Source organism: Physeter macrocephalus, chromosome 8 (assembly GCF_002837175.3).
Source record: "Physeter macrocephalus isolate SW-GA chromosome 8, ASM283717v5, whole genome shotgun sequence".
NCBI lineage: Eukaryota > Metazoa > Chordata > Mammalia > Artiodactyla > Physeteridae > Physeter > Physeter macrocephalus.
Window position 1 is genome coordinate 114010092 of NC_041221.1, and position 27819 is coordinate 114037910.

At 41.8% G+C, this 27819-nt stretch overlaps 1 protein-coding gene across 4 annotated transcripts in view; it reads right to left on the bottom strand.

Moving 5' to 3' along the window:
• SEMA6A (semaphorin 6A) overlaps nt 1-27819 on the bottom strand; it is a 125680-nt gene that overhangs the window by 31997 nt on the left and 65864 nt on the right. For all 4 annotated transcript variants that reach the window (XM_007126482.4, XM_007126481.4, XM_007126480.4 and 1 more), the window contains exons 3-13: nt 25984-26101; nt 21706-21766; nt 20651-20713; nt 19823-19924; nt 14155-14245; nt 11052-11171; nt 10267-10355; nt 9211-9428; nt 5567-5698; nt 3230-3385; nt 303-479 (exon numbers count right to left, since the gene is read on the bottom strand). In XM_007126482.4, the coding sequence (XP_007126544.1) occupies nt 303-479; nt 3230-3385; nt 5567-5698; nt 9211-9428; nt 10267-10355; nt 11052-11171; nt 14155-14245; nt 19823-19924; nt 20651-20713; nt 21706-21766; nt 25984-26101 (1327 nt within the window). The remainder of the gene's footprint in view (nt 1-302; nt 480-3229; nt 3386-5566; nt 5699-9210; nt 9429-10266; nt 10356-11051; nt 11172-14154; nt 14246-19822; nt 19925-20650; nt 20714-21705; nt 21767-25983; nt 26102-27819) is intronic.

Here is a 27819-nt window from a genome sequence, read left to right on the forward strand (position 1 = left end):
CCCTTACACCCCACCTCCCAGCGCACAAGGTTAGATCTCTTAATCTGATCCAACTGAACGGGAAACAGAACCTTATGTGTGCACCCACACACATACACATAAACACACAATGTGTGTGTTTATATAAACACACACATTATTAGCAAGGAGAAAATAATGCTTTTAATATATGAAAAGATTTTTACAAATAATACTACAAGCCACCTAAGTGCCTAAAATCTAAGCCGGCCATGATTTCTCTGGATGGAAAAGATAATAAAGTAACAGACAATTACTGGGAAAGAACCAAACTTTCTACGCACTTTTCAGGGTTGTAGACACTCATCTCCTCCAGGAAAAGGCTGTCATTTAGGAAACCACTGTTTCCTATCCTGGCCAAGAACTTCAAGATGATTCCTTTCTCTGATCCCAGGAAAACCACAGTGTGATTCTGATATGGCCCAGCAGCGGTGTCCACCGCAATTTTGGTCAGGCGGTATCTAAAATGACAGGATCACCTTTTTTATCTCTTTGTTGGTCTTTCATTAAAGTGTCCCCTTTTCCACTTCAAACAATTGGGATAGAGCTTTCTAGTAATAGTCTCAAGAAAAATATATGCATATAAATAATGCTCTCAAGCTGTTCTGCTCCTTTATTTCCATATGTAGAGCATTAGTCTGGCTCCAAGGGGAGGAAAGAGGTATGTATGTGTGGAGGCCAAGTTACATAATAAATACGTAGCCATCACCATCTGAAACCACTCAACAATTATCCCTTCCATGAACAACAAGGAAAGACTGGATGTCTGCTGTGAAGAGGGGAAGAAATAATAAGTGAATTCATTTAATATTTCGCAATGCAAAGTACTAACCACTATCCGATCACAGCTAACATTCCACTGAACACTGAAAAGAAAAGCAGCGGCTACCATTTTTCCATACTCTTCCTCTGAGGTGCCAAGACTTGTCAACAAAATGTCAGACTGGAAAGCTTTCTGATTATGTACAGAGGGGTAGAGAGTTCTGAAGGATGGGGAGGTAGAGTGTTAATGGCAATATTAATAAATAAATGGATATACAAGCCAAATAAGATCCATCTAAAGCCAAAGGTGAAGGGCATTAGTCCTGTTGCCTGCCTAGATAAGTCCTGTTGGGCAACCTCCTTCTCTGAAATCCCATAGCCATTCAACACTCCATGGATACCCTTTTCTCCTTGAGCATCATGGCAGGAACTGGAAAACATGGACTCTTCTGCAAGTTACATACCATGGTTTCCATCTTATGGGCAAGAGCCATTATAGTATTGGGTTGGCCAAAAACTGCCTTTGGTTTTTAAGTAAAAATAAAAGACACATTTTTCATTTTCACCAAGAACTTTACTGAACAACATATTGACCCTTTTGTTCCACTACCTTCTGCCATTTTTCAGGCAACTTCATAATTCCATCTTTCCAAAACTTTTAATCTTTTTGAGCATGGAACTGTTCCAGGTGCCTTTTACAGTCTTCCAGGGAATTGAAATTTTTCCACTAAGAGAATTTTGTAAAGACCTAAATAAATGGAAATCCAACGGTGCAATGTCTGGTCAATACGGCGGATGAATCAGAACCCTGGCCAAACCATAACAGTTTTTGCCTGGTCATTGAAGAAACATGCGGTCTTGCATTATCTAATGCATCATATAATTCTGGATGCTTTTCATCAAGTGCTGCGTTCAGTTGGTCTAATTGGGAGCAGTACTTGTTGAAACTGTTTGGTTTTCTGGAAGGAGCTCATAACAGAGGACTCCCTTCCAATCCCACCATATATGCAACATCACCTTCTTTGCATGAAGACCGGCCTTTGGTGTGGTTGGTGGTGGTTCATTTCACTTGCCCCACGATCTCTTCCATTCCACATTATTGTACAGTATCTACTTTTCATCACCCGTCACAATTTGTTTCAAAAATGGAGCGTTTTCATTACATTTAAGTGGAGAATCGCATGCAGAAATATGGTCAGGGTTTTTTTTGCTTAATTTATGTGGAACCCAAACATCAAAGCGATTAACATAACCAAGCTGGTGCAAATGATTTTCAACGCTTGATTTGGATATTTTGAGTGTGTTGGTTATCTCCTGCGTGGTATAATGTTGATTGTTCTCAATTAATGTCTCGATCTGATAGCTATCAACGTCAACTGGTCTACCCGACCGTGGAGCATCGTCCAGTGAGAAATCTCCAGCACGAAACTTCGCAAACCACTTTTGACAGGTTTGATCAGTCACAGCACCTTCTCTATACACTGCACAAATCTTTACTGGCATTTCGGTTGCGTTTTTACCTTTCTTGAAATAATAAAGCATAATATGCCGAAAATGTTGCTTTTTTTTCTTCCATCTTCAGTATTAAAATGGCTACACAAAAATTCAGCAATTTTGATAAGTCTTTTTTAAAATGCACACTGATATGACAGCTGTCACGTACAGTCTAACAAAATTGCTTTGAATGAAGTTAAAGAAAACTAAGTTCTACTAGAGCCATCTTATGGAAAATACTGAATGAACCTTTTGGCCAACCCAATACTTTAATATCTTTCAATAAAGTCACTGTTTAAAAATGGTGGTAAAGTTAATTAACATTTTGTTTGATGACTGCCAAAACTGGATGGTACTTGGGAAAGCCTGTTGAACGGTTTGGCAAGAAGCCCTAAATAAATATGAGAAGGAGGAGTATTTAATGCTATCACAGATTTCCAATCAGCTATCCCTTCTCCATTGGCCATCACTCCAGACAACAAATGCTAAAGTATGAACCCTTCATGCTGGTATACTTGTGCAAATGCTCCATTAGTCCACGCTTCGTATGACAGCTAACAATCTAGGGACAGTGCTCGGATGACATCTGCGGCATGTTTTGCAACCATATCCAACCAAACAGGTATCTACATCCATTGACTGATTCTCTTCACTGCTCCTCTACTCTCACACACGTGGGATGAACAGGCTAACGCAGAAGGAGGTATCTTTGTTTCCTCTAATTGCTGGCATGTGTCCGATTAGCCGGAAACTATCTGAACTGTGTTCACTGGGAATGCGGTCATGGGGTTTGGTGGCATCTACCCATGTGCCCGGGACTTCAGAGCTGAATCAATGCCCAGGATAACAGAAGATGTTTGTGGCATTTCAAATTGTGATCCACTGATGATAGGTTCTGTAAGCATGGGAAGGAACAGGGGAAATCCAGTGAGGACATGGTTTGCTTGGCACCCACCTGACCATCGTCCTCAGGAACCATGGCTTGTTGATGATGGAGGGCACGGCCTCATCCATGAGCGGGTGTGTTTTGATGAAATTCAGGGTATCGTCAGGAAATTCATTGGAGGTTGCATATTTTTCTAAGGAGGATGAGCCAGCGCAGCAACCTGGCCTAAAAAGAAACAAAGGGAGGGGGCTTATATCGTGCTTTATGGCAAATTCTTTGAATGAACTGCTTCTCTGTGCATATTGCATGAGGGAGAATATACCGTAGGCTGAGAAGGGGAAGCTGAACAATACATAATGCCACCAAAAAATATGCTTAGATTTCCTCAGGGCCACCTCCTCACTCCATAGAGAAGCCTGAGCCAGGACAGTTCAGCCTTGGCTGGGAGCAGCCTGGCTTCCCTGCCAGAAGCACCAACCCGCCCCATAAACAATGATGGAGCTTGAAACAAGTGAGGGTTTGGTTTGCACGTCTCTGGGACTGCTCTGTCTGTCTTAAAACGCTGCTAGAACTTCTGGAGGCATTTGCTCCACAAAAAGACACAATTGGGCTGACTTTTTCACAAATGTAGAAAACAAAGGTGTTCAAAAAGCTGCCAGCCTACGTACCTGTTAGACTCAGTGTAACCATCTCTCATTACTAGGGGGTCAGAGAACATTTGGGTTTTGTTTTTTATTGTTTTTGTTTGATTTGGGTAGGTATGAAAAGCCATTTACACTGAAATTCTTTCCTGAAAAGGCATTTTTAAAATTTCTGAACAATGACACTGAAAATTCATTTCTAAAAGAAATTATATACATGGTTTTAGGAGTCAAGGGACATCTCAGCAAAGTCAGATCACCGGAACACCGGCACCAGTCTTGTCCAGACACCTGCTTTGCCCACTGGTGCAGGAGAGAAAAGTGGACCCAGACAACACTGGCAGGGTCTAGCCCCAGGCACATGCTTTCATGGCACTAACCCAGCCAGCCAGTGAAAGCGCCCAGATATCTGTAAGAGAGACAGGCCAGCACGTGGAAGGATGAAAGCAAACATGCTGCCACCAGTAGAAAGTCACTTGAAGTATGTGTCCTGGTGATGGCTGAGTGACACCATCTTTTGATACCCAGGGGAGCATATTACATAAGTACTCCCTGAGACCTGATCCCTCAAGCTTAACTCCCCTTCCTGCTTACCTGGACGGTAGCTAAGAATCCCAGGCAATGACTTAGAGAATCTGTCTGAGGTTGCCAGGGTATGCTTTTTACACCTAGTCTGCTCTCCATAAATAACAGAGAACGCACATGCCATTTAATTCATGGGATGAAAATGGATGAACTGCAGGGGTTTCTCCCGTGGGTACAGTGTTTCATATTATCTAAGTTAGTTCAATTAAGTGAATTGGGCTGGGTATCTTGTGTGGGGGATTGGTTGTCGGAGGAGAGAGTTGGAAACCAAAAAAGTTTAGAAGACACTGGGTTTCCTTCTACAAATTAAGTGGAGGAAGCCGAAGACACAGGGATGTTTCTATATAACTTAGATTTCGAATGCTGTGATGGGAGGCATGCAGTGTGCGCCACATACAGAGGGCAGGCACAGGGCTGGGAGAGAGTTTCATCCTGTCCCAGTTAGAGGAATGAGTTAACTGGTTTAGTGTGAGGATTTGATAGATATTCCACAGTACCAAAAGGTCTCTGTATTGTCTCTCAACAATAGGTTCCTCATGAAAGCACTTCTGGGGCACATTTTGGGGAGGGGAGAATCGACAGTGCATCTGGACCCCAAGCAAGACCAGAACCTGGCAGACCAGAGACATCCTAATAATGGCCCATTGTACCTGCTGCCCTTGGCCCAGAGTCCAGGATCAGTTCTGATCCAGTCTTGTCACAAAATCCAGGGAATACCATTTATATTTTACATTTTTTTAAGACTGAAAGACATGGGTCTCTGCAAAACTGAAGAGCAGCAGGGAGGGGTGGTGGAAGTCATCTGCCCGGCGATGTGAACGTGCGCAACTCACTTTATACCTCTCTGGGCCTCAATTTCGTCAACTATAGACCATTGGGGCTGCTGGACCAGATGATTCCTGTCACCCTAGGATTGCACTGGATAATCCACAGATAGAGGGTCTAAGCAAAAGACTAGACTAGAGAGTCACTGTTTTGAATACAACTATAGGTAATTTGGGGTATCGGTTAAGGGAATGAAGGCAAACGGCCTCACCGGCCTTTCTGTTGTGTTGGCATTTGTATCTGCGTGGCCAGCAGGGAAGGCACGAGTGTGCAGTTTATAAGATGCTCATTATCCGGGGAGCCAATGGCACCATTTCTAGAAATTCAAGAAAGCCCTGTAAATATTTGCACCTACCTAGGCTTAGGCACTCGTTCATCAGGAACTGGTGTCCACGTGGAATCTGGAGACTTCTGTTCTTTGAATCTCCCAGTAAAAACAATAGCGACATCATGCATGTCATAGGCACACACTGCAGACCCAGGGATGCTGCAGTAGGACATTTCACACAAAGTGTTATTCATGCAACAGTTACGTATGCAGTTTGGAAAATATACTCCAAAGTAACTTCCCTAGTATGGGCAGTTGAGATTTCATGTTCACATCCTGAACACTATAAATGTAAGGGATCCTAGCGCAGAAGGAGAATGTTTCTTTGACTCAAATTTGCATCAGTGGCCTTAAAGAAAGGGCTAGTTACAGCAGAATCATAGAGGAAAATCTCTTTATGTCTTGTGTCTGGCACTGCTTTTGCTTATAAAGGAGGAATGGTCGAGCTGGTGATTTATAAGTTTCATGAATTCCCTGAAATTATCAGTCTTTAAACCAAAGATAAAATATCTGGACAACATTCTGTGTCTCTAATATTGGTGAATATTTGAAGTAAAAATACCCCTACTGTTCACATATCCTTCTTTGAATTTGGTTCCTCAAGCCAAGGACTTTGGGAGTGAGGATGTATGTGTGAGGAACCCAACCATATTTTATGTTAGTCGCTGTACGTTGCAAAGTTGACTTCCTGTTTATTTGCATACGACTAAACAATTTAAATCTCTAAAGCACCAACACTTTGCAAATAAAATGCTCTATTAAGTGCTAAATAATAATAATGACAGTAATCTCTACCTATAATTACATTCTTGCCTGGCACTCCTAGAAGGATTTTGGGATTTTTTTTTTTTTTCATCAGTGGTGAACAGACATGAATTATTCATTCATCTAGGTACACTGCTTAAACCCATGTTTGTTTTTGACTACGGTCATTCCTTGATTTTGATCAAATAAATTTCAGCCACTGGCTGGCCAACAGTTTTAATCAGGCTTTGAGGTAGTGGGTCACTGCACACAGCAGCATCCAGGGCAAGACACCAGCACTTTGCAGAATGAACATCATCCAGGGAGAAAGAATGATTTAGTCCTGATTTTGCAGATGTTGAAAGGATACGGAAATCACTTCATATATGATTAGGAGAATTTTATGCCATCTTTAATTTCATAACACAGTTATGAAGTATTACTAATAAAGCAAGAAATAGAGGATTAGAAAGCTTATTTAAAACAAGGTGGCAGGATGAATTTTAAAGTATATAGTGTGTGTGTGTGTGTGTGTGTATTCACAGTATTGAGTCTATATAATAAGACAATGATCCCCATTTGTTTTGAAATTTCAGAACCCCCAGCATTATTTAATTTTGTAAGACTCTCTCCACATCTCACTTTCCTAAAAGTAAGAGGTGTACCTATTTACTTTAAATATTAAGAAAAATAGGATAAATATTGAAGTATTTTATGAGGCACTTCATAACAACTAAAGATACCCTAGGGTTTTATAATCTTCCTAAGGTTATACTCATTTGTAAATCCTTTCTTTTTCCTTCCCTACTTTATTCCCTCCCTTTCTTCCCATCTTCTGTTCATTCAGCATATATTTATGGAATCCCTAATCTCAAGCAGTGAATGTCAGTAAATAAGAGAATCCTGCTCTCAGCTGACTCACAGTTCAGTGTGTAAGAAAACAACAACAACAGTGATAATAGTAACAACAGTAACAATATTCCAACACAGTCTGGTGAAAAGCGGTATGTGCAGGGTTCCATGGGAGGCAGCTCGAGCTGAGGCTTGGAGCATTCCCGGGGGTTCAGTGGGCAAACAGACATGGGTTGGGTGGGCAGACTTGGCAGAGAGCAGGGCAGGAGCAGGCTCCAGTAAGCCGTCTGCGCTGGAGGAGGAGCCCGTGCCTGATCGTGAGGGGGCCTGCATGCTATGCCAAGGAAGCTGGGCTTTATCCCCAGGGCAAAGAGGAGCACCTAAAGGATTTGAAACAACCTGACATGATGAAGTGTGCATGTGTGGAGGACCCAGTGGAGAGGGATGAAACCAGAGGGAGTAAAATAAGAGAGGGACTATAATTTATATATGAAAACTGGTATGCATATCTTTGCCATTTTCTGATTTTACTAAACAAATATGGTTTCTGAGACTGCATTAGCATGCACTAATTTGAATGTTTCCTAGGGCCCTTTTAAGAAAATTCTTTAAATGGGAGAATACATAATACGCAGGAATCTACTACTCTATTGTAATCATGAAGTGACTCACCCTCTCAGAAAACATACAAAAAGTTAGAAATGTGCTCTGAAACTCCACTGGCACCTGCATTCTGTGTTCCAAAATAGTATTCTTTTTCAACACTACTAGATACATCGGTTCCAAAGTATGAGCAGTCAAGGCCTGAATTTTTTTATCTTTTCTATTCTCAAGTCTAAAAATTCTGTCAGATGGTTGCAGCTTATTTAAACCTAACTGAATACTTCTTGCTGCAATATGGGTTTATGTTTTCATATCTCTTCAGTGGGAACTCTTGACTCTGGCCCTCCATATAATTGAGGCACATTATTTCATCTTTCAGCTAGCTCTGTTCTGGGCTCTACCCAATTCTTAAGCATTTCTTCCTAGCAGCTATCCTGTCATCTAGCCACTCATTAAGTTCTTCAAAGTTTTTGTAAAAAGTATAATCCAAGACAAAACAGTGCATTCCTTATGGAAGATCACATGGAACACACAAAACTCTACATGGAAGTGAGAATATAGTACATGTATTTCAATTTCATGACCATGGCCAGAGTTAGGATCATTTCCACACAACGGTGCTAGTACTCTAAGGTTTGGGAGAGCCAAGTACCAGGGAACATAGTGTCCCTCTTCCTTCTGTTCTTTAGTCTCTACACATTTCACTGTTCCAGGGACAGATATTAGTGTGCCATTTAATAGCTCAGTGTCTTAGTTTAAGTAAATACAAAAATAGGGATGAACAGGCTGAGACAGTATTTCTCCGTGCAACGTTTGATGACTTGTAAATCCTCAGTAGAACCCTCCAGAGTCAGACAGTAGTGCCGTGGATGGGATCCTGGTTCCTCTGACAGGATAATAACCAGGGTCCCTTAGGTGGGATGCAAGATGGACTCATCTAATTCCTAAATTTCACTCTGTAGCATTTTAATAAGTTTCCAGTATTTTTACTTCAGAAATTACTGATCCAGTCATAGAAATATTAAAAGTCAAATAAAATGTTAGATGACCTAGAAGGGAAAGGAGGAACATTCTTGACTTCCAAAGCTGCTGCTTCCATCTATTGGCTCCCTGGACCAGATAGTATAATTGAACTCAGTTTCCTCAAGTGTAAAAAGAAGGCAACAGTATTCACTTTTCAAGATTACTGGAGGGATTGAGAAATAGCACATGAATAGTGTTTATACTCCAGGCATATGAAAAGACTATATTGTTATAATTTATCTAATTACTTTCTCCAGAATCCTACTCTATCAGTGCTTATAAATGACTGTTAATTTGTTGATGAAAACTGAATGTTAAGTGCGTCTTAGCTACAAATAGTGAATGGCAGTTTTTCCATCAGTTGCAAATCTTGTGTATTAGACAAGAACCCCTTGGGAAAAGGAAGCCAGGAAGGACCGATTAAGTCCCCACAGCCAGGGCATGGTTACCTGTTATAAGGTGTGGAAAAGGTTGCCAGGACAACATCACGGCCATTAATACGAATCACGTCTGTAACTGCCTGCAGGATGTTGAAATAAAAATGAGAGTCCCCTGGAACTGAGCAGTTCAGGCGAGCTTTAAGGAAAGATGTCCACTGTTTCTCCAGGACTCTTTGTGACCCTCCCATGTCATTCTTACAAACCTGAGCCACTCTTGGGAAAACTACCTGCAGAGGGAAAACATGGAGAAAATGAAATGCACTTACTTTTCGTGGAGATCTTAGTAGAATTTGCCTTTCTTAGAAAACAGAAACAGAACAACAAGGTGCTTAATTTAATCCTGTGTTTCTAAAATCAGTAGCAAAAAAAAAAAGAAGGGAAAAACTCAGCATTGGGACAGCATGTTTTGAAAGATAAGGCTGTGGCATTTAATACAGAACCATAAATCCTTCAGGGGATCAGCTCCCAGCCACATAAACTCATTTCCATACAGACTGCTTAGCTTTTTATTTCCTCAAACAAAAGCACACTTGTATGCACCATCTCTGCCATCCTCACTAGCTGCCTCTGGGCTCTGCATCTCATACTCTGAATTCCTCTAACTGTGCAAGCCACCCTGGCATTGAATTGTGCCTTCTAACTTAGTGATCTTGATCTACTCTCTTGATAAAAATAACTGAAATAGACATCCCCTAAGTGTTCTATTGCTTTTTGTAATACAATCAACACCCTTGGTTTTCTTAAAAGATATTGAATATTTACATTCTCTCTCTGGAGCGACTCAGTTTAAAACAAAAAAACCTGATGAATGGACCTGGAAACCACATCTTAAGGTACTTGAAACTCAGTATTAAATTTTCAATATAAACATTTAAGAGGTTTCCCTGTAATCTGTTACCACTCAGGAAAAGCATACAGGGGTTTGAGGAAGCAAAATGTTTCACTTCCACCAGTCTCTGGCTGGATCTTCTCAAAACGATGACCTTGTCATTAGATTTTTGGTTCTTATTTCAAAGTCATTGATAACCACACTGGCCCAAAACTGAGGACATCCTTCCCTCTTACCTTTCCCATGGTGTTGTACTCCACCGCTATTTCCCTAAAGAAGAAGTAGATGTAGTCTCCATAATCTACCGCTTGGACAAAATACGGTTCTGTGGACAGATGGACACTTTAATTGGGGACATGTCACACAGAGTTAAAAGAACTGCAATCAGCTGCAACCAAAGACATGTTATTAATTAAAAGTGTAGGGCCATTAGACATTTGGTTAACACTGACCATTTCTAGTGACTTCACACATGCAAGTGCTGGTGATTTCAGAAAGCATTTAAGCCTACAGATTTTATCTTTCAGAAGCAGTTGCAATGAACAATGAAGAATAAATGAGTTTTGCATATCTATGTAATTTTATTTTCCACAATACAACGCTCAAATTACAGAATGGATTTTGTACACATCTCTTTGTCACCCTTGACTCATACGGGGTTGTGAACAGCTTTTTTTCTGTTCCCCACCACCTCCAATCCCCTGTTCCCTTCCATGAATGAAGTGTTTAGCTGTTTTCACGTGGGACTCTGAAATGAGAGCTTGAAGCAGGAAAGATAAATGTCACGTGTTCTATTATAGTGGCATTGGTAGTTTTGATAACACTCCAGAAACTCATGGGAAGTGAAAAGGGGAGGTAAATAAATCAACTGGGGGCAGAAGGTGCAATTTCCACCTTCCTGTCTGTGAGAAGCCATTACTAAAATGCAACTACAGTCTCGTCCATCCAGGCTCTGAATCTCCCTCAGGATATGTATCTCCCCCCCCCGTCCCCTCCTTTCTTCTTTTAATTGTTTGTTCACCTTTCAACCATTTTGAATCATGCTTGACGGTCCGTAGGGTTGGGCTGTCTCCAAGACTCCGGTAAATGACTGCATCAATGGCAAGGAAGTCAGTCACTGTAGCAGAGTACAGTTTTCCGTCTTCGAAGAGAAAGAGAAGAGGTGGTCGGAGTTGCAACAAGACAGTGGGCATGGGGGAATAATAGAGGCCTCCCCCGCCCGGCTTCCCTGTATCAGGCAAATAAGATAGGGCACCTGGGAAAAGCCCAAGAGTCTCTGGGAAAACACTTGGCCCACATTCCTAACCATTTTAAATTGGGATCATGAGAGATGAAACATTTTTCATTTTTTAAATTGCACGGCAATTTCTAAGCAGCAGCAGCTCAGGGAACAGGGTAAATGAAAAAGGTTGTTAGCTTCACTCGATTAGATGTACCTTGACTGAAATCTCAAGGCCAAGGCCTCTTGGACACTGCAACTGCCACACACGGTGGTAAACTGGATTAGGTAGGAGCCCAGGGAAAGATAGAGGCTGATTTTATCACCAGAAAAATTTAAGTGCAAGCAGAAGTAACAGCGTCCTTGGCCTGAGCAGGTGAGGGGAGTTGAAGAAAGGGGATTCATAAGCAAAAAAGAGCTGACTAAAATTGCTACGTGTATCCTGCGAGTCTCTGCTCCTCTTTACCTCAGTCATGAGAGCCACTAAGCCCTGCCAATCTAGCTTTCCATTTAAGAAATATTTGCTTCAGTATTTCCAGTCACAAACTGAGAACATTCTGATATATAAGAAGCCAAAGTAAAGGCGGGGGAAGGGATGGTGCTGAGTTCAAATTGGTCTTTCTTTAAGAATTCATGCTCTTTGGGACTTATGCTTGAGGATACATTCAAGGCAAAAGAGAGCAAAGATGACCGAAGGTGAATCCTTGAAATTTGGGGTTCTTTTCCCGGATTAGCAAGCATTGTTTACACAAATAATCAAATGGGCTGTTCTGGAATAGCAAAATCTATGTAGATGAAATGGAAACACTAATTATATTTAATATAAAAAATTACTTCCTTGGCTCATTTTTAATGGATTACATATCTTCATTAATTGTGGCTTCGAAAGCATCTTCCAAAGTGGTTTATATACAGTACAGTATTCTTTTAAGCTCTTCCACTTGTGGAATAAGCATATGTTTTTTTTTAAAAAAACCTCTTATCCAAACATACCTAAGCAACGTTCTTGATGTCTGCTTTTGGTCTTAACTGACATTTGCTTAGTTTCAGGATAGAGCTGTCTTCACATCTACGTTATTGGCATTCATATATCAGTAAGTTTTGACTGTTTGGGTTAGATTTTAACTGCAGACAGCACATCTTTCTATTGATAAACATATGTCTACAAAAATCACAACTTTTCCTATAGAATCATAGCCCCAGGTCGTACAGATACACCCGAAGAGCCGAGGGCAGTGGAAGCACTGTGTGTGCGTGTGGGGTTATTGCTGTTGAACACTCCCCCGTACTCTTTGCCTTACGTTCTACACTGGGTATCTCACCAGCACTTTTACTTGTAAAATCAAGTACTATTTTGGCACTCTTCGTAATATGGCAACCGATATCTTCTGTTCATAAGGGCTGAGCTTTTATGAGATTTCAGACATTTCAGTGACCACTGATTCAAATATACCTGTTGGAGGGGGCAGAGGGGCAGTGACAGTATGGTCTCAACATGGCTTGCTTCGGGAAACTTGGTGGCCTTAGTAAACACTCTGCCCATTCTCCTCTTTCTACCTCAGGCTACGTCTTTTTAGTTAATGGTTAAACTTGTGTTCTCCACTGCAGCCCACATCCTCCATGGTACTGACTAATGCAGGTGCCAAGTGTCAGAAAAGTGTTGCTGCAGAAGTTATGCACATAAGAATATGCTCAAACACCCTTACCACTGGCCTTGCCCCTGGCCATGCTTACAAACAGGTTTCCAAGACTTTGTGTTTCTCACAGTGCTGCTTCCCGACAATACTGTGCTCTACGTTTGGAGGAGAACCTGAGAAACCTTTCCTTCTGAACCTGGCACAAACGAGTTCTTCAGTCGTTGACTGCAGATGCAGGCCCACAAATGGATGCCACTGAGGATGAAGTTCAAGGAGCTAATCTTTTTTCATAATCAAAGCCCTAAAGTCTCTTATCTGGCTAGGATGTGCCAGTTTTTAGCTGCTGTGATGGAAATTATAGCTAACTGCTTTATTACATGCCATAACAATCACTAGTATACCAACACTTCTCCCTGTACCCACTTCCACGTGCACAGCTGGCAGTGAATTCCTAAATAAATTTCTAATTAAAACACACACACATGCGTACACAAAAATCCCAATCTGAACGTCATGGCTTACTTGCTGCTGTTTTATATCCTTTGCGATGGAAGGAAGGAGTAGGGATGGGGAGTGTGGGTCAGCCTCAGCCAATCAGCATCATCCCCTTGGCCACTACAATATTTCTATCAGAGATAGGCATGTAACTAATCAGGTCAATGATATTTGAGAAGATGTTTGCTGGTAACTTATGAGTATGTGGTCTCACTGCTCTGATAGAGCTTCCAAAAGCTTCCTTTTGTCTCTTTCCTTCTCCCTTCTGTATGTAGACAAGAGAACATGTAGCCCTAATTGAGCCCCGGCAGCCATCCTGTGACTCTGAGAACAGCCAGTCTCTCTCAGAGAAAGAAAGGAAGCAGAGCAGAGAAATGAAGAGGACCTGTGTCCTGGATGAGATTGCTGAGTTGTCGAATCAGACCAACCCCAGAGTCTACCCTACCTTAAATACTCAATCCACATTAGTGGTTCAAGGAGGGATTTTCTATTATTTCAGCCCAAACATGCCCTAACCAGTATGTCACATGTTCAGTACAAAGTTGTTATTCTTTCTGAAGGCACAAAAGCATGGGTAAGCGTGGCAAAGACTTCTCTTAAGAAGCAAAAGTACAATTTCCATATGAACTTCAAATGGAAAAGGCATTGTTAATTACACTGTTCACTAGAGAATCAAAGTACAACCGTGACTCTGCAAATCCTCCAGAGTAGATGTGCAGCCACAGGCTGAGCACACAAAAGCAAATGCAATGAGAAGAAATCAGGTCATTTACCTGCAAACAGTGCAATGTTGGCATGTTTGGCATCGTAAGGGCATCTGGCCATTCCACTAAACTCATCCCCAAAAGCTTCCAAAGTATCCATCTAAATGAAATAATAGGACTTAATTAAGAACAACAGCAGTAATAGCAACTAATATTTACAAAGCTCTTAATTTGATAAGTAATTCATATGCATGGTGCAAATAATCCTCGAATACCCTCTGAGATAAGTCTTTCGGTTTCAGATGACGAAGCTGAGGTTTAGAGAGATTAAGTCACTTGACTAAGATTCTACAGCTAGGAGAGTCAGAAATTCAGTCATGTCTGCTTGACTCTGAACCACTACAATAAAGAGATTCCTTTATTCCCATAAAGAGTATCCTTCTGGAATGCTCAAGAAGGAGCATCTTTCTCCTTGGAAAAGGAATTTCTGAGGCAGACACCAGGAAAACTTAATTCCCCTCCTTCCTCTACTCCCCATGAATTATCTGTTGAGTCGTGAACCCTATAGAGGATGACTTCAGTTTTGGTTTTGTTGTGCCCGAGGAGTCCTGCCTTTGTGGGTTAAATCCTAGAAGACGACGCTGGAATTCTTTCTCGGGTTACCTGATAAGACTGGTATGGCATCAGCAAAGGTACAAAAACGTGGATGCAAGCAGAGCTCAGGTAGCCTTTGTACCTACTTCAGAAACATGTCCATCCTCAGACTGTACAGGTGAGAAAGGCCCAGAAGCTGAGAGGCTCCCAGCAGCCACAGGCTGCTGCTTGACTTCCATCTCCTAATGCCCAACCCTGGCCTTGTTCCTGTGAGCTAGAGGTTATTACTGGCTAGAGGTTATTACTGGCCCGCCTGTGAGCCCTTTTTTTAAAAACTTTATTTATTTTTGCTGTGTTGGGTCTTTGTTGCTGTGTGCGGTCATTCTCTAGTTGTGCCGAGCAGGGGCTACTCTTTGTTGTGGTGTGCAGGCTTCTTGTGTTGCGGAGCATGGGCTCTAGGCACGTGGGCTTCAGTAGTTGTGGCTTGTGGGCTCTAGAGTGTAGGCTCAGTAGTTGTGGCGCACGGGCTTAGTTGCTCCGCGGCATGTGGGATCTTCCCGGACCAGGGCTCGAACCCGTATCCCCTGCGTTGGCAGGTGGATTCTTAACCACTGTGCTGCCAGGGAAGCCCCTATGAGCCCTATTTTAAAACAGGGAGATTGCATATAAAAACCTGGATTTCTTCTTTTGAACAAGTTGGAAAGTCAGTTTAGGCTGTTCTTACCCAAGTGGCAGCAGGCTATAGTTGAGTAATGGCAGCCCCTGCCATTTTCTTCAAACAGGCATGTGGTCTTTAGCACCAGGGCCCCTTCACCCACAGATTATCCTGACAACCTGCTTGCTTCACTCCTATGAGTTACCTGTCTGGCTCCATAGGCATTTGCAGGTGAGGCAGGGCCTTACTAGCTGTTCACCAAATTTCATTTCCCTTTCCTACATATCACACTAAACTACATTTCCCATCCTCCCTTGCAGATCAGGTATGATCACATGACTGAGCTCTGGCCAATGGGGTGTGTGTAAGGCTCTGCACCACCTCTAGGTCTGGCCTCTAAAAACCTTCCAGGGTCCTCCCCTCTTGCTCTCTTTCCACATTCTTCCCTTAGATACAGAGGATCCAGTGGAGAATTCCAAGATCCTAGGAGATGGCAGGCACAAGAGCAGAATGGAGCTGGCTTTCTGAATAACCTCCTCATAGAACAGAACCTCTCTCACTGACCCATACTTGACTGTGATGTGAGCGGGAAATGAACCTCTGATGATTAGCCACTAACACTGGTCAGTGGTTGGCCCACCTAGACTAATAATTAAGGGGGTTCCTACCACACAGGCTTCTTACTTACACCATGGATCGTCCTAGAATTTAAATCTCAGCACCACAGAGTCCCTAGAGAGATCTCCTCAACATTATTGATGTTTTGACCCTCTCTGTAGTTCAGTCTTCTTTATGGTTTTAGGGTATTTTGTTTATCATCTGGTAGTTGCCTGGTTTGACTACATATATGAAAATGGAAAGAAGATAAACCTAAGACAGCACTGGTGCTGAGGAAGGATCTGTGAAAAGGCCTTTAGCACTAAATCAGGGTGCCTTAAATCAAGGTGCTTGGAGTTGCTGCCCAGGAGGAAGGAGCGAGGTTCTTACTGAGCAGCCGCTAGTGTTGTCCAACACTAGCCCTTTGCCCTCAACCCACAGAAACCTTTTCAGGGGTATGACAGGCCATTTCTACGTATAAGCACTTTGAAATCTCCCCCATCGAAGCCATCCTATTTGTTTAAACTGTAGCCGAGAATCACATAAAGCAGTGTGTTAAAAATGTAATTTTAGGGAAAAGATGTTCAAGTTAGACATCCTTTAAAGCAAATGTACTCTTCCCCCAGCACATTTTTATGAAAGTCTTTTCCTAATATTTTGTCCCAAGAAGAGCTTCCTGCTGAACTGTGACAGACTTTGCGGTCTGTGGCAAGTATTCAAAGTGATGCTTGGTACACAGTGATGCAACGGAAATGCTGTTATCCCAAGCAGTGCATGCTGTAATCCTGGCAATGGGGAAACAATAATATACAGTGGGGATATATTTTTTTTTAATGTACCTACTTCTAAAAGAGCGGCTGTAGCTATAGCTAGTCAAGGGCAGGAAGCAATGAAGAATTAATGTATTGGTTTGGGAACGTGGAAAAGTCCAGAGACAAAACAGTGCCATGGTGAAATCCTCCTTCCATGAAGTAAGAACTAATCCTTGTAGCAATCATCGGATCTTAGACTTAACAGCAGCCCCTGGTCAATTAAATCACCCTAGGGTACAGATAATTATACTAAGAACCAGCCTGACTTGTGTGGAAGTTCAAGAGGTTTAGAGAACAGGAGGGAAAAGGTATGGAGTGTAGTTGTAGATTTATAGTGGGCAGCCTTCAGAATTCTTCCCCAGATAATCTTATTTGGCTCTAATCTCTCTAATATATTCAGCTTACTTCTGTTACAAAAATTGTGTAAGTCAGGGCACGGTGCAGAAGCAGAGACCAGAATTTTATCACTCTCCTGCTTCAAATAGTTTAACTTGACGCTTCTGCGCTCTTGAGAGTTGGGTTAGTGGAAGACTGGTCATTGTTTTTGCTTTGACCCTTTGGTCCTGATCTGGAGATGACAAGCACTTAAGGGAGAGGCTGTCCATTCTCCCTGCAGCCAAACACATTATGTCTCATACCCTCAGCAAAGTCCCTCTGTGCCCCGAGAGTCTAAAAACACTTGTCTGAGCAATGCCAAGGGTTCTCACTACCATTCGCCATGATAGATGTATCCTGTCTGTGGTTTCTGAGAGGCCCAGGCTCCTGGAACATGTTTCAGCAGGTGTGGCTAGAACAAGGGAGAGGTGAAGGCATCCCTTAGAGCTGAAGCATCCTGGGGAATGGAACATGTGCAGGAAGAATGAGCTGGACCACTTGCAGGCCGGGTATCACAGTGCCAGGAAAACCTGTAATTTGTCATAAAAGATAGCTTTCCAGCTAGGGAATTTGTTAGGATTTGTTAGAAGCATTAATCTTAATGAGTCCTAAACAATGACAAATGGGGATGGAATATTAAGTGGTAGAATTAAAGTCCGTGCTCCAGTATACCGTTACTGGCTGAATGTTTGACTAGACTGCTGCCTCTATTACAGCCTGAATCGGCTCCTGTCATTACTTAAAATTTGGATATGATAGTATTTTTTGTATTAATTTAGATTTAAAAAATACTGCATTGAAAATATCATTTATCTTGATTACTGAATTTTTTTGATGCCCCCCCGCCCCTTACATGTTGTTCTTGAGCCAGATGCCTCACTTGCCTCACCCTAATCCTGACCCTGCTGGTGCCCGTTTCCAAACATAAGATGGAAGCTGAGCATGAGGGTAAATCAGACGCTTCCTCCAATGTCTATGCCAAGGCAGTCTTTTAAAACTGTCAAACCCAGGCTGGTGAGCCCTCTGGTCATGATATCAGCCCAACATTTCTTTGCTCATTCTTCACACCCTTAAGGTTTCACTTTATGCTGGTGAAACCCAAATCTAGATATGCGCCCCATGTCTCTCCCTAAATCAAGGTTCACCTGTCCATCTTCTTGTTGGAGATCTTTATTCATGTCCTGTTGGCATTGCCATCCATGGTGCCAGGCATACTCCTAACGTGCAAAATGGAACCCCCATGTTCTCACCACCCCCCTCAACCCCTCTGCTCTTCCTTTACTCTCTGTCCAAACTGGTGGCCGCCCCATCCGTCCACCCACCCAGGAGATAGCCTTGCAGTCGTTCTTAACTCCTGTCTCTCCTTCTCCTGTGCTTCTTGTTAATTAGTAAATCCTCCTGGTTTTTGTCACTTAAGTTATTTCCTGAATCTCATCTCCTCCCTTAATCCCTGAGGCCACCTCCCTCTCTAGGCTCTTTTTTTGTTGTCCCTTGTCACCTCACAGTCCAGCACTTCAGAACCAAAAGAAGTTTCTCAAGCTCAGTAGACTGTTTCTTACTCCGTGCCTTTGTTCATGCTGTTCCCCTACCTGGAATGCCCTTCTCCCTTCATTTGGTAACTTCTACTTCTTCTCTAAGACTGAGGTTAGGCATTATCTCATTCACTATTTACCCCACAAAATTAATCGAACACCTGTTTGGAGACACCGTGTCAGGCTCTGTGCAATCAGATGCTAGGGTTTCTCCTGGGCTGGGGTGTTCGTGTTCCATACGTGGGGACAGCAGGAGGGAACACTTGCAGACAGGAGTCGTCTACCTCCTTCTGGAAGCTTTCCCTGACTCCACATCTCAGGCTGATATAAGCACTTTTCTGTGATACTTCCATCATGCTCTGCATTATGTCACCATGGCAGCAAACCCATGGGATTGCAGTTTTCTTCTCCCTGTCTGGCTTCCCTAAGGATGGAGGCCTCCTGTCTGTCTTTACAACATCAATGCCTGGTCACGGGAGAAACTCAATACGGGTTTGCTGAATGACAGACTGTTGCAGAAAGAAGGGACAAGGAAAGCCAAAGATGTGGAGCCAAGACCTCAGATCATTCTCATCTCTGCTCCTTCAGCAACACCACCATCAGCTGCATCAGAACTAACTAGATTCATTAATGCTGCGAGGGTTAATTTTTTTCCCTTGCATAAAGGCCAAGATAAGTAAGGCCATAGTCAAGTAAGCTGAGTGCTGAATGGAATTAACTTCCTGTGTTCTTGAAAATCTTACCTAGAGGAAAGTCTGCAGTTTCCAATGGCATGCTTTTGAGATCCCTTTATAAATAGGAATCGTTCACAATATAAGTGTGTTTTTGTGCTCAGAGAGGAGATGGTAGGGTGGGAGGGAAAAAGAGAAAGGGAGAGAGAGGAAATCCACTATGTGGTACATATGTTGGCGTTCTGAACAATAGAGAATAGGGTTTTACAGAAAGGAACTTTGCTGGGTCGGCTCTTTAAAGCCGCGTCAATCAATCCTGAACAAACAGGAAGCTTAGAAGCCTGCTCAGGATCACTCATGTGGAGCAATACATTAAGTCGAACAAGTGAGAGGAACCCAGGTGGTGTTGAATTAACCCTCTTAGGTTACTGCAGGCACAATCACAGTGAATTATGAAATACCTCCGGGCTGTGTGGTTCCAAGAGACAAGATAGCATTTACCTTATAGTTTCTGCAGGAAGGGTTGAAGGCATTAGTTCCACAGACAAACAAAGTATCATCGTTTTTCTTTAGAAGAACTTTAATAAAGTTGTGACACTCATCCTGAAAAATAATTCAAACTTTTTGGTATCCAGTCCGTTCAGTATAGAGACCCCTTCACCGTGTTACCATGATCTGCTAACAGCGAGGTTAAAATGCTGGTGGCTGGAGAGTTCGCCTGTGAAAAGTTCTAGCCCCTCCTGATGTTTACCACAAGATGATGATGAGAATAACAATTGCTTTTTCAACAGTAAATAAGAACACGGCATAGAGTGGAAGTATGTGTTCATGCCGCAAAAGGAAGGCAGGCCTGGAAGCACCAGCCTCCCCATCACATTAATTCTAACGCCAGAGGCTCCAGGGTCCCTTGATATATAAGGTTCCTAGCTGAAGTGTGTTTTTATGTTGTTCTATGACCAAAGGCACAAACTTCTGTATGTCTGCGGCAGCCTTTCTGAGCTCTTCTGCAGACTCCCTGAGGGCTCTGGACTGTGAGGTGTGGGCTCCCGGAGAGGGCGCTTACAAGAGTCGGGGCAGCCAGCTTGGTGTCCATAATCCCTGGTGCCCCTAAATAGTTCATGACGCGGCCCTAGCAGCTGTTGTAATGTTTTATCACGTTAAAAACAAACTATTTTTGCAAATTAAAGCCTTCAATAAGTTGATGGAAGAAACAATTACTGGGGGAAAAGGGACTAGTGTGACCCATTCCACATCACTGTCTACAGCTAGAGATAACAGTCAAGGACTTAACCCAAAGTGGCAGCTGCAGGAGAAATGAAAATTGCCTACCTTATGTTTTCCCTTCATTCTGCATGTGTCTACATCAGCCTGTCTAGATTTCCATGTCAGTTTCTGTGGCGATCAAGAAAGAAATCAATTAGAACCCAGAGGTTGTTGCATTTGATTTTAGAAGTAAGAGTTCCCTGGGGGAGACTAGAGGCTGAACATATATTTATTGAAAGCTTTCCACACCCTTTCTCCATGATTAATTCATCATAACAACAAAAGATTAGAGGTGGAAATGTTCATTTAATTTTGAACCCCTGTCTATTCATTAAACTACAAAATGATCTTCTTCTCTTTGAGATAAAGATGAAGGAAAAAGGAAAGAAGAATAAACAACAGCGTGGATGGACATTTCACATAAAATATCCACATTAACTTGCTAAATTATGCTTATTTTGATAAAATACATGTCCTTGCCCTTCTTTTTCACTTGATAAATCAGTTTCCGTGAAGCAGGCCTTTTTCTTAAAATATGGAAGTCATTTTCTTAAACATAAAGGAGACATTCACTTTAGGTGGACAAAGATTTAATTCAGGTTATACTTCTTTGCATAAATTCATGGGCTGAAGGGATCATCTACTTCTGGGGTGGATTTTATTAACTAAAATACCTCCATGTGGAGTTATAAGGGAAGCTTAAGTTTATATTTTATGTGCGTCTGAAATGGATAATTATCAAATTCCTGAACCACAACAGTCAACTCAAACTTAGTACTGCAAGATATGGAAACATAACAGTGAAACATTTGTAGGACAAAAGTTTACATATGAAAACTGATATTTTCCAGGACAAACATCCAATATTTTATTAAAAGAATTTAGCAGTTACCTAAAACTCCAAAGTGTACATGCACACATAATTGATGAATAAAATATGAAGTACATAACCATTTCTGAGTATGTATTAAGCCCTAACTTACCCCCAAATTAGGACTTCACAGAATGTTCCAAATTATTATAAGCCATGTCATCTCAATCAATGCCTTTAAAATACATATTCTCTTCAAGAACTATCCTAAGGTCCTTCATTTCAGAAAGAAGGTTTTAAAACTACTTACTTTGCTACAATAAATTTCTTCTGTGTGTGAGGTGTCTATATCAACAGTATAAATATGGTCCCTATAAACAAAGAAATATTAATACAACGTCAAACACAAGAGTCAAGATAGTTCATTTTCTCCTGAATGAGTATATGTCTCATTCAAGGCAGATAAACCCACATCCATGTTATTAAAAACTAAACATGCATATGCAAGAAAAAGGGGAGGGTTCAGCCTCCAAGAGATGCCTCTGGCTCACATTCAGCATCTTCTGACAAAATGTGGCATCTTGCCACAAGGGACACCTTTTATGAAAACTTTCCAGTAGTCTCTCTCATCATGGAACTATAACATCTGTATATATGTAGTTTAGTGGGAGATGTCTGAAAGTTGAATGGGCTTCCAAACTGGAACACAGATGGTTTCGCATGCCCTTTCACTTGGTATTCAACATGCTACAATTGTTCATCAAGGGAGCTAACAAAAAGCTCATCTCCATCTCCATCTCTTTTTAGACAACATATTTTCAGCCTTAGCTTTGACAATTTGATTGAGAAGATGGAAGATGATAAAAGTAAAGTTCTTTCCAGAAGCCACTCTTTTTTCACACGATGTTGGTCAATTAAGGTCTAAAATGTACTTGAGCTAAAGTTTACATTTCTTCTGTTTACCTTCCTGTTTTGCTGAGAATTTGGTTGACTTTATGATTTGCTGCCATTCTCCCCTTGGAAGGGGAGAAACAGAATCAGCAGCTCAGGTGTGGGGCTATATTTAAACATCCCCTTCTGTGTGAGCTGAGTACAAGGGCGTTTTTGTCTGGAATTCAGAAGAAAGGAAAGAAAAGAACTACACTCAACTGGGGAGATGGGGGGCTAGTGAGGGAAAGCAAAACAGCTCGTTTTCCCTTGAAATAACATTGACTTTTTCTAAAATGCAGGAAGTCCTGGGGCTGCAAAATTACCCACAGCTTTAAAGCAAGACCTCAAGGCTCCCGTGCAGACTTTCAGGCCCCCTCATTACTTAAAAGAAACGGAGAGGGGAGAAGGAAAGAAAGAAAAAAGAAAGAAAGAAATCTGCTGTCAGGATTCACTTGAATTCTTTTCCCCCCAGTTCTTTGGAAATCTGTTTGCTACTGCTTTTAGGGAAAGTACAACAGAGAAAAATAGAAATAAAAACAGGCTCTCTCCTGTGAAAATAAAAGGGGGCAAGGCAGTTGGCCTACAAATTCCCTTGCCTGCTCCTGGACTGAGGGGGGGGGAGGGGGAGAGGGAGAGGGAGAGGGGGAGAGAGAGAGAGAGAGAGAGAGAGAGAGTGAGTGTGTGTGTGTGTGTGTGTGTGTGTGTGTGTGTGTGTGTGTGTGTGTGTGTGTGTGTGTAAGGGTGGTGAGGGGAAGAAAGGGGAGCCTGTTTTGTAAATTGCTGAATTGGGAAGTTCTTCAGACTTCAGTAGGGTGCCAGAATCGCCCTGCCCTTTAATTCCAAGGCAGTTTTATGGCATTCCTTTATCGCTTGTTTGACTCTATTGGTGGTGCTGTGGGTCAGGTTCATTATTGGAATGGAATTGCCTGTTACTTTGGTATTAGGTTTGAGATGACTCGAGGTTTTTCCTGGCCCTGTCTCTCCTCAAAACTTTAAATAAGAGCTGAACATATGAATTGTAAATTAACAACTGATTAATATTGGCAATTCCTCAGAAAGCTCTTAGATTGCCCCCTTTTGGCATGGCCTGTTTATGTTAATTAGCAGTTCAGAGATTAAACAACAAAGAAAGAAGAATTTACAAAATGGATAATAATAAAGCAGAACTGGAAAGCATTCTTGCCATCAAGCTTCACTCAGTCCTTGGGTTCTGGATGGGACTTGGCTTCTGATTGCTGACACACATTGTCTAGAAGAACCAGGGAGCCTTTTAAAAATAAAATTCTGTGAATGAAATCTCCCTTTGGACAATGGCAATCTTTTTCAATCTCCAAGAGATCACATTGCCCAGCAAACAGAACAACACTTTATGCTAAACCACAGACCAGGGTCAGGGGTTATTCCCCAGCACCCGTGTGTGCATCCCAGGGTTCATACCCTGCTCTCACTGAATTAAGTTATTTGAACACAAACAGACTTAATTCTAGGACTTCCTCTTCCCCCCCTTCAGTGAGTACCACTGAACTGTGTTGCCATGACTTGAGCTTGGGGGAAGGATTTCACTTTAAATCGTGTTACTTGCTGCCTGAGAATGTGGATCTCCCTGGGCACTGTTGGGAAACGTGAAATTAAAGGGAGAGGAGGGACCCTAAATACCGCGACCACAGAAATAATTTAGGAACTTCTCCAGGGGTGTGTATTGAAGGGAAGTGGCTGCATATAGAGTGAAAACCAACATGTCACTGCTAGGCTGTTACAAATTTGACCTTTAACCAAAGACAAATCTGTTTTATAGTGTTAAAAAAGTGAATGTGTTTCCCTTTTTTTTTTTTCCTTTTTCCTTCTTTCTCCTTTTCTTGGTGTAGGGAGTTACGGTAAAACGGTCTTGGTTTTAACAAGCTGTAATAATGGTTACTTTGAAGTCTGCATAGCACCTTGCTCCTAACTCAGGTGCCCACCGAGACCAGCAGTTCACACCCATGCTAAACCATCAGGCGCAAGCGCAGTCTGTTATAATGTTTATTTTCCCCTAAAGACTCAGTTGCAAAATGAACAATTCATAGAAGATTATTGAGTCAGCCTATTTCTCACAGATGCAATGTTTAATCATTTGTTTTGACCATCCTTTAGCTAATAGGATACAAATGTAATCTTCCAGACTTGCTACATTTAGGAAACTAAAAATGGTATTTAAGAAGGAGCTGATAACTCTCCCAGAGAGGTGGCTACTAAGGACTCATTGGATTGCTTTTTAATAAATACCTACAATGGCCATGTTCTTGGGCAACAGCTATGAGAAGATTATCACCAGGATAAATTGTACCACTTCTATGGCTCAGTAGGCTGCGGAGTACAGGGAGTGGTGACCCAGACTCTAGAGCAAGACCATTCCAGTTCAAATCCTGCCTCTGTCATTCTGACCCAGTCATTTCACCTTTCTGTACATGGTTTCCTCCTGTAAGACATGGGTATGATAATCGTTCCATCTCATAGGGTTTTTTCCAGGATTGAATGGATTAACATTTATAAAGGACTTACAACTGTAGTTGCAATTTATATAGCACATACAACCAATATGTACTACATAAGTATTTGTGAAGTAAAAATTTTAGAAAGTGCTTTGGCATTGCTCCCTGTGACCAAATGTAGGGTACTCGTAGGATATTTTCATCTAGCCAGTGGATTTTTACTTTATGTTGTATAGCTTGTAATTTCAGAACATTTAAGTGCTTTGAAGGAATCCAGCACTGTTGTTACCTCCCTGTTTGTTGCCTGTGCTCACAGCCAAACAGGTACTACAAACATAATCTCTATTTCTCCTTCCCAGTGTAAAACAATTCATCAGTCTAGACTCAGGTTATACCACAGTGGAACCCCCACAAGATAGTGCTCCTTTTTGCTGTTCATTTAGAAATATTTTGAATGAGCCACACAGACACACACCCCCACATGGGAAATCATGTATTTTTAGAATCCCAAAGGACTTCATTAAGATAATCTAATCTAGTCTCTCATTTAACAGAGGACACTTACACAGCCAGAGAAGTTGTGGTCCAGGTAAATTAAGAGCAGAGGTGAAACAAAAGCCTAATCCATGTGATTGCTGTCTGGGTAGTATTCTTACCATGCCATCCAGCCTTAAGACATGGTCTGTTTAAATGACATTTCCCCAGTGGATAAGTATTTTCTTAACTAGATCCAAATCAAAAACTTCTAAAATGGATGGCTACTGCTAAAGTAATGCTATAGACTATACATTATCTGCAAAAACACAAGATTAATATACACACACCCACACACACATTGAACTTAAATTGATATATGTTTACACATTCAACTTAATTTAGGAAGTATCAAGGAGAGAAGCACTTTACTCTGTGCTTGAGCAAATATTTGTATATATATATACGATGTTCAAGATAAACAGAGGATTATTTGAGTCTAAGCTCCAAAATATGCAATTATTTCTACCCAAATCCACATAATAAAGTTAAACAGACACAGAAAATCTTGAAAGAATGATTGCTTGACAAACTAAAGTAGACTTTAAATTAAAGAACACTCTGTTGCGGATCTTTAAAATGATGCATAGTGGGGACATTTAGCTATTGGGGCCCTTGGATGCTCTGAAGGCAAACGTGAGGAAAAGGTGGCTCACCTAGCAGCAATGTAGAGGGTTCTGTTCATGATCATGATCATCTGGATGTCCAGCCTATGCCTCTGTGTGGTGTTCCGTCCTGGCTTGTGGCCCACAAACACCGGATACTGTTTTGTATCTGTGAAAAGAGGAGATGGGGCAAGAGAGGGAAAAGGAAATTAAGCCAAGAGTTGACAGGGCAGGGAGAGGAGGGGGGCCAGCCACAAAACAAAACCATATTTAAGTCCAACCGTGCCACCATTTTCCAGTCTGTTATTTTAGGAAATGCTGTGATAGAAGAGTCCTCTTTAAGGATAATCATGTTACAGTTTCATTTCCTGATGCTAATAAGACTGGGCTTAGATTTCTAAGTGTCACTCTTTCTGACTTGTCCTTCTTTCTGGGGGTTAAACTTGCCAGTGAACCCTTTACATGAAGGTGCTCTTTTCTTCCACAGTTTTCTTTTCATCTTTAGAGTGCTAAGCCCGAGGGGCAGTCTGCCAAAGATCTTGTCTCCGGACAAAACTATTTCAAAGCAGCCTTCCCATCAATCACCACAAAGGCAATGTGGTCTGGAGGCAAGAGCCCTCATCCAGGAGCCAGAAGAAAAATACAGTCTCCACAGGCGTCCAGTTGGAATAATCTACTATTGAAGGCAGCCCCGCTAGGTTGGTTGGCATTCTAGGAACTGTGGGAAGTTCGCTCTTGAGTTAAGCAATTGGCTAATCTCACAGAAATGGGGGCTTTGACAGGACAGGGTCAAACTGAGTGTAGCCAGTCGGGTGATCTGGAATTTTCCTTGACCTGGAGAGTCAGCATATTTCTCCTTTTCTGCAATTCTCTTTAGGTGAGAGCGGGCAATTTGTAACCATATCTGACCTTTGGAAATACCTACATCTCAAAAATCTCTCTGCCTTTAAACCTACAATCTCCAGAGCACTGGCATTCCTCCAGAGAAAACTAAGGAGGAAAGAACAATGAGTCACATTTAAAAGGCAGTTGTTTTGGGGGCGAGAGGGGTGTAAATAATGACTTGTAATCCATTCACAGATTTATGCTCAGACCCCTCCTACACCGTAAACCCCTGTAGCATCTGAGCATGACTCCCTCTTACTAGAGACCCTTAGTATATTTTACTCACAATCAAGCTTAGTATGGGATTATCTTGCGCTTTTTCCTCTACTGCTCTGAAATTTCCTTTACCCACTGATCAAGGAGGTTGCTAAAACAATTCATGTCTCTCTCCTATCAAAGATTTGAGTGTCCACTGAAGTATGATTTTTCAGCAGCACATTTGAGCCCGGGGTCTCTTCTGTACAGGGGCACCAAAGATAGAATACCGACCTCAAATGGACATAAATAAATGCTTATTAAGGTTTCGTACCTTAAGTTAGGTGGACTCTGCCACTTCAAGAATGATGGTCTCAAACTACACAGTTTGGTCCTTAGTCATACCCTGACTTTTGTTCTCCGTTAGAGCTGTCAAGGCTTGACACCTCCCCTTCATATAAAATTATTTCCTTTTACAACCTAGACTGTCCAGCAGAAAGCTGGGTAGATCTCTTTAGTATCCTAGTATTACTGTCAAATACTTTTTTAAGGTTCCTTCAGTGTTTGGGGATTATTACTGTGAAGATAGATACTTGGGTAAAATGCTTTCACTTTTACTGTGATAAAGTATTTTATCTTTTGGAGAGAAGGAAAAAAAAGTAATTGTCCGTTTCATCCCACACACAGGTAGAGCGTTCCTCTTTTTGAGGAGGCAACTGACTTTTTCATCATGTTGCTTTCTACCCTTGACAATGAAGCAGAGAGCAAAAGAAAGTTATAAGCAGTAAAAGTAGGTCCACTATGAAT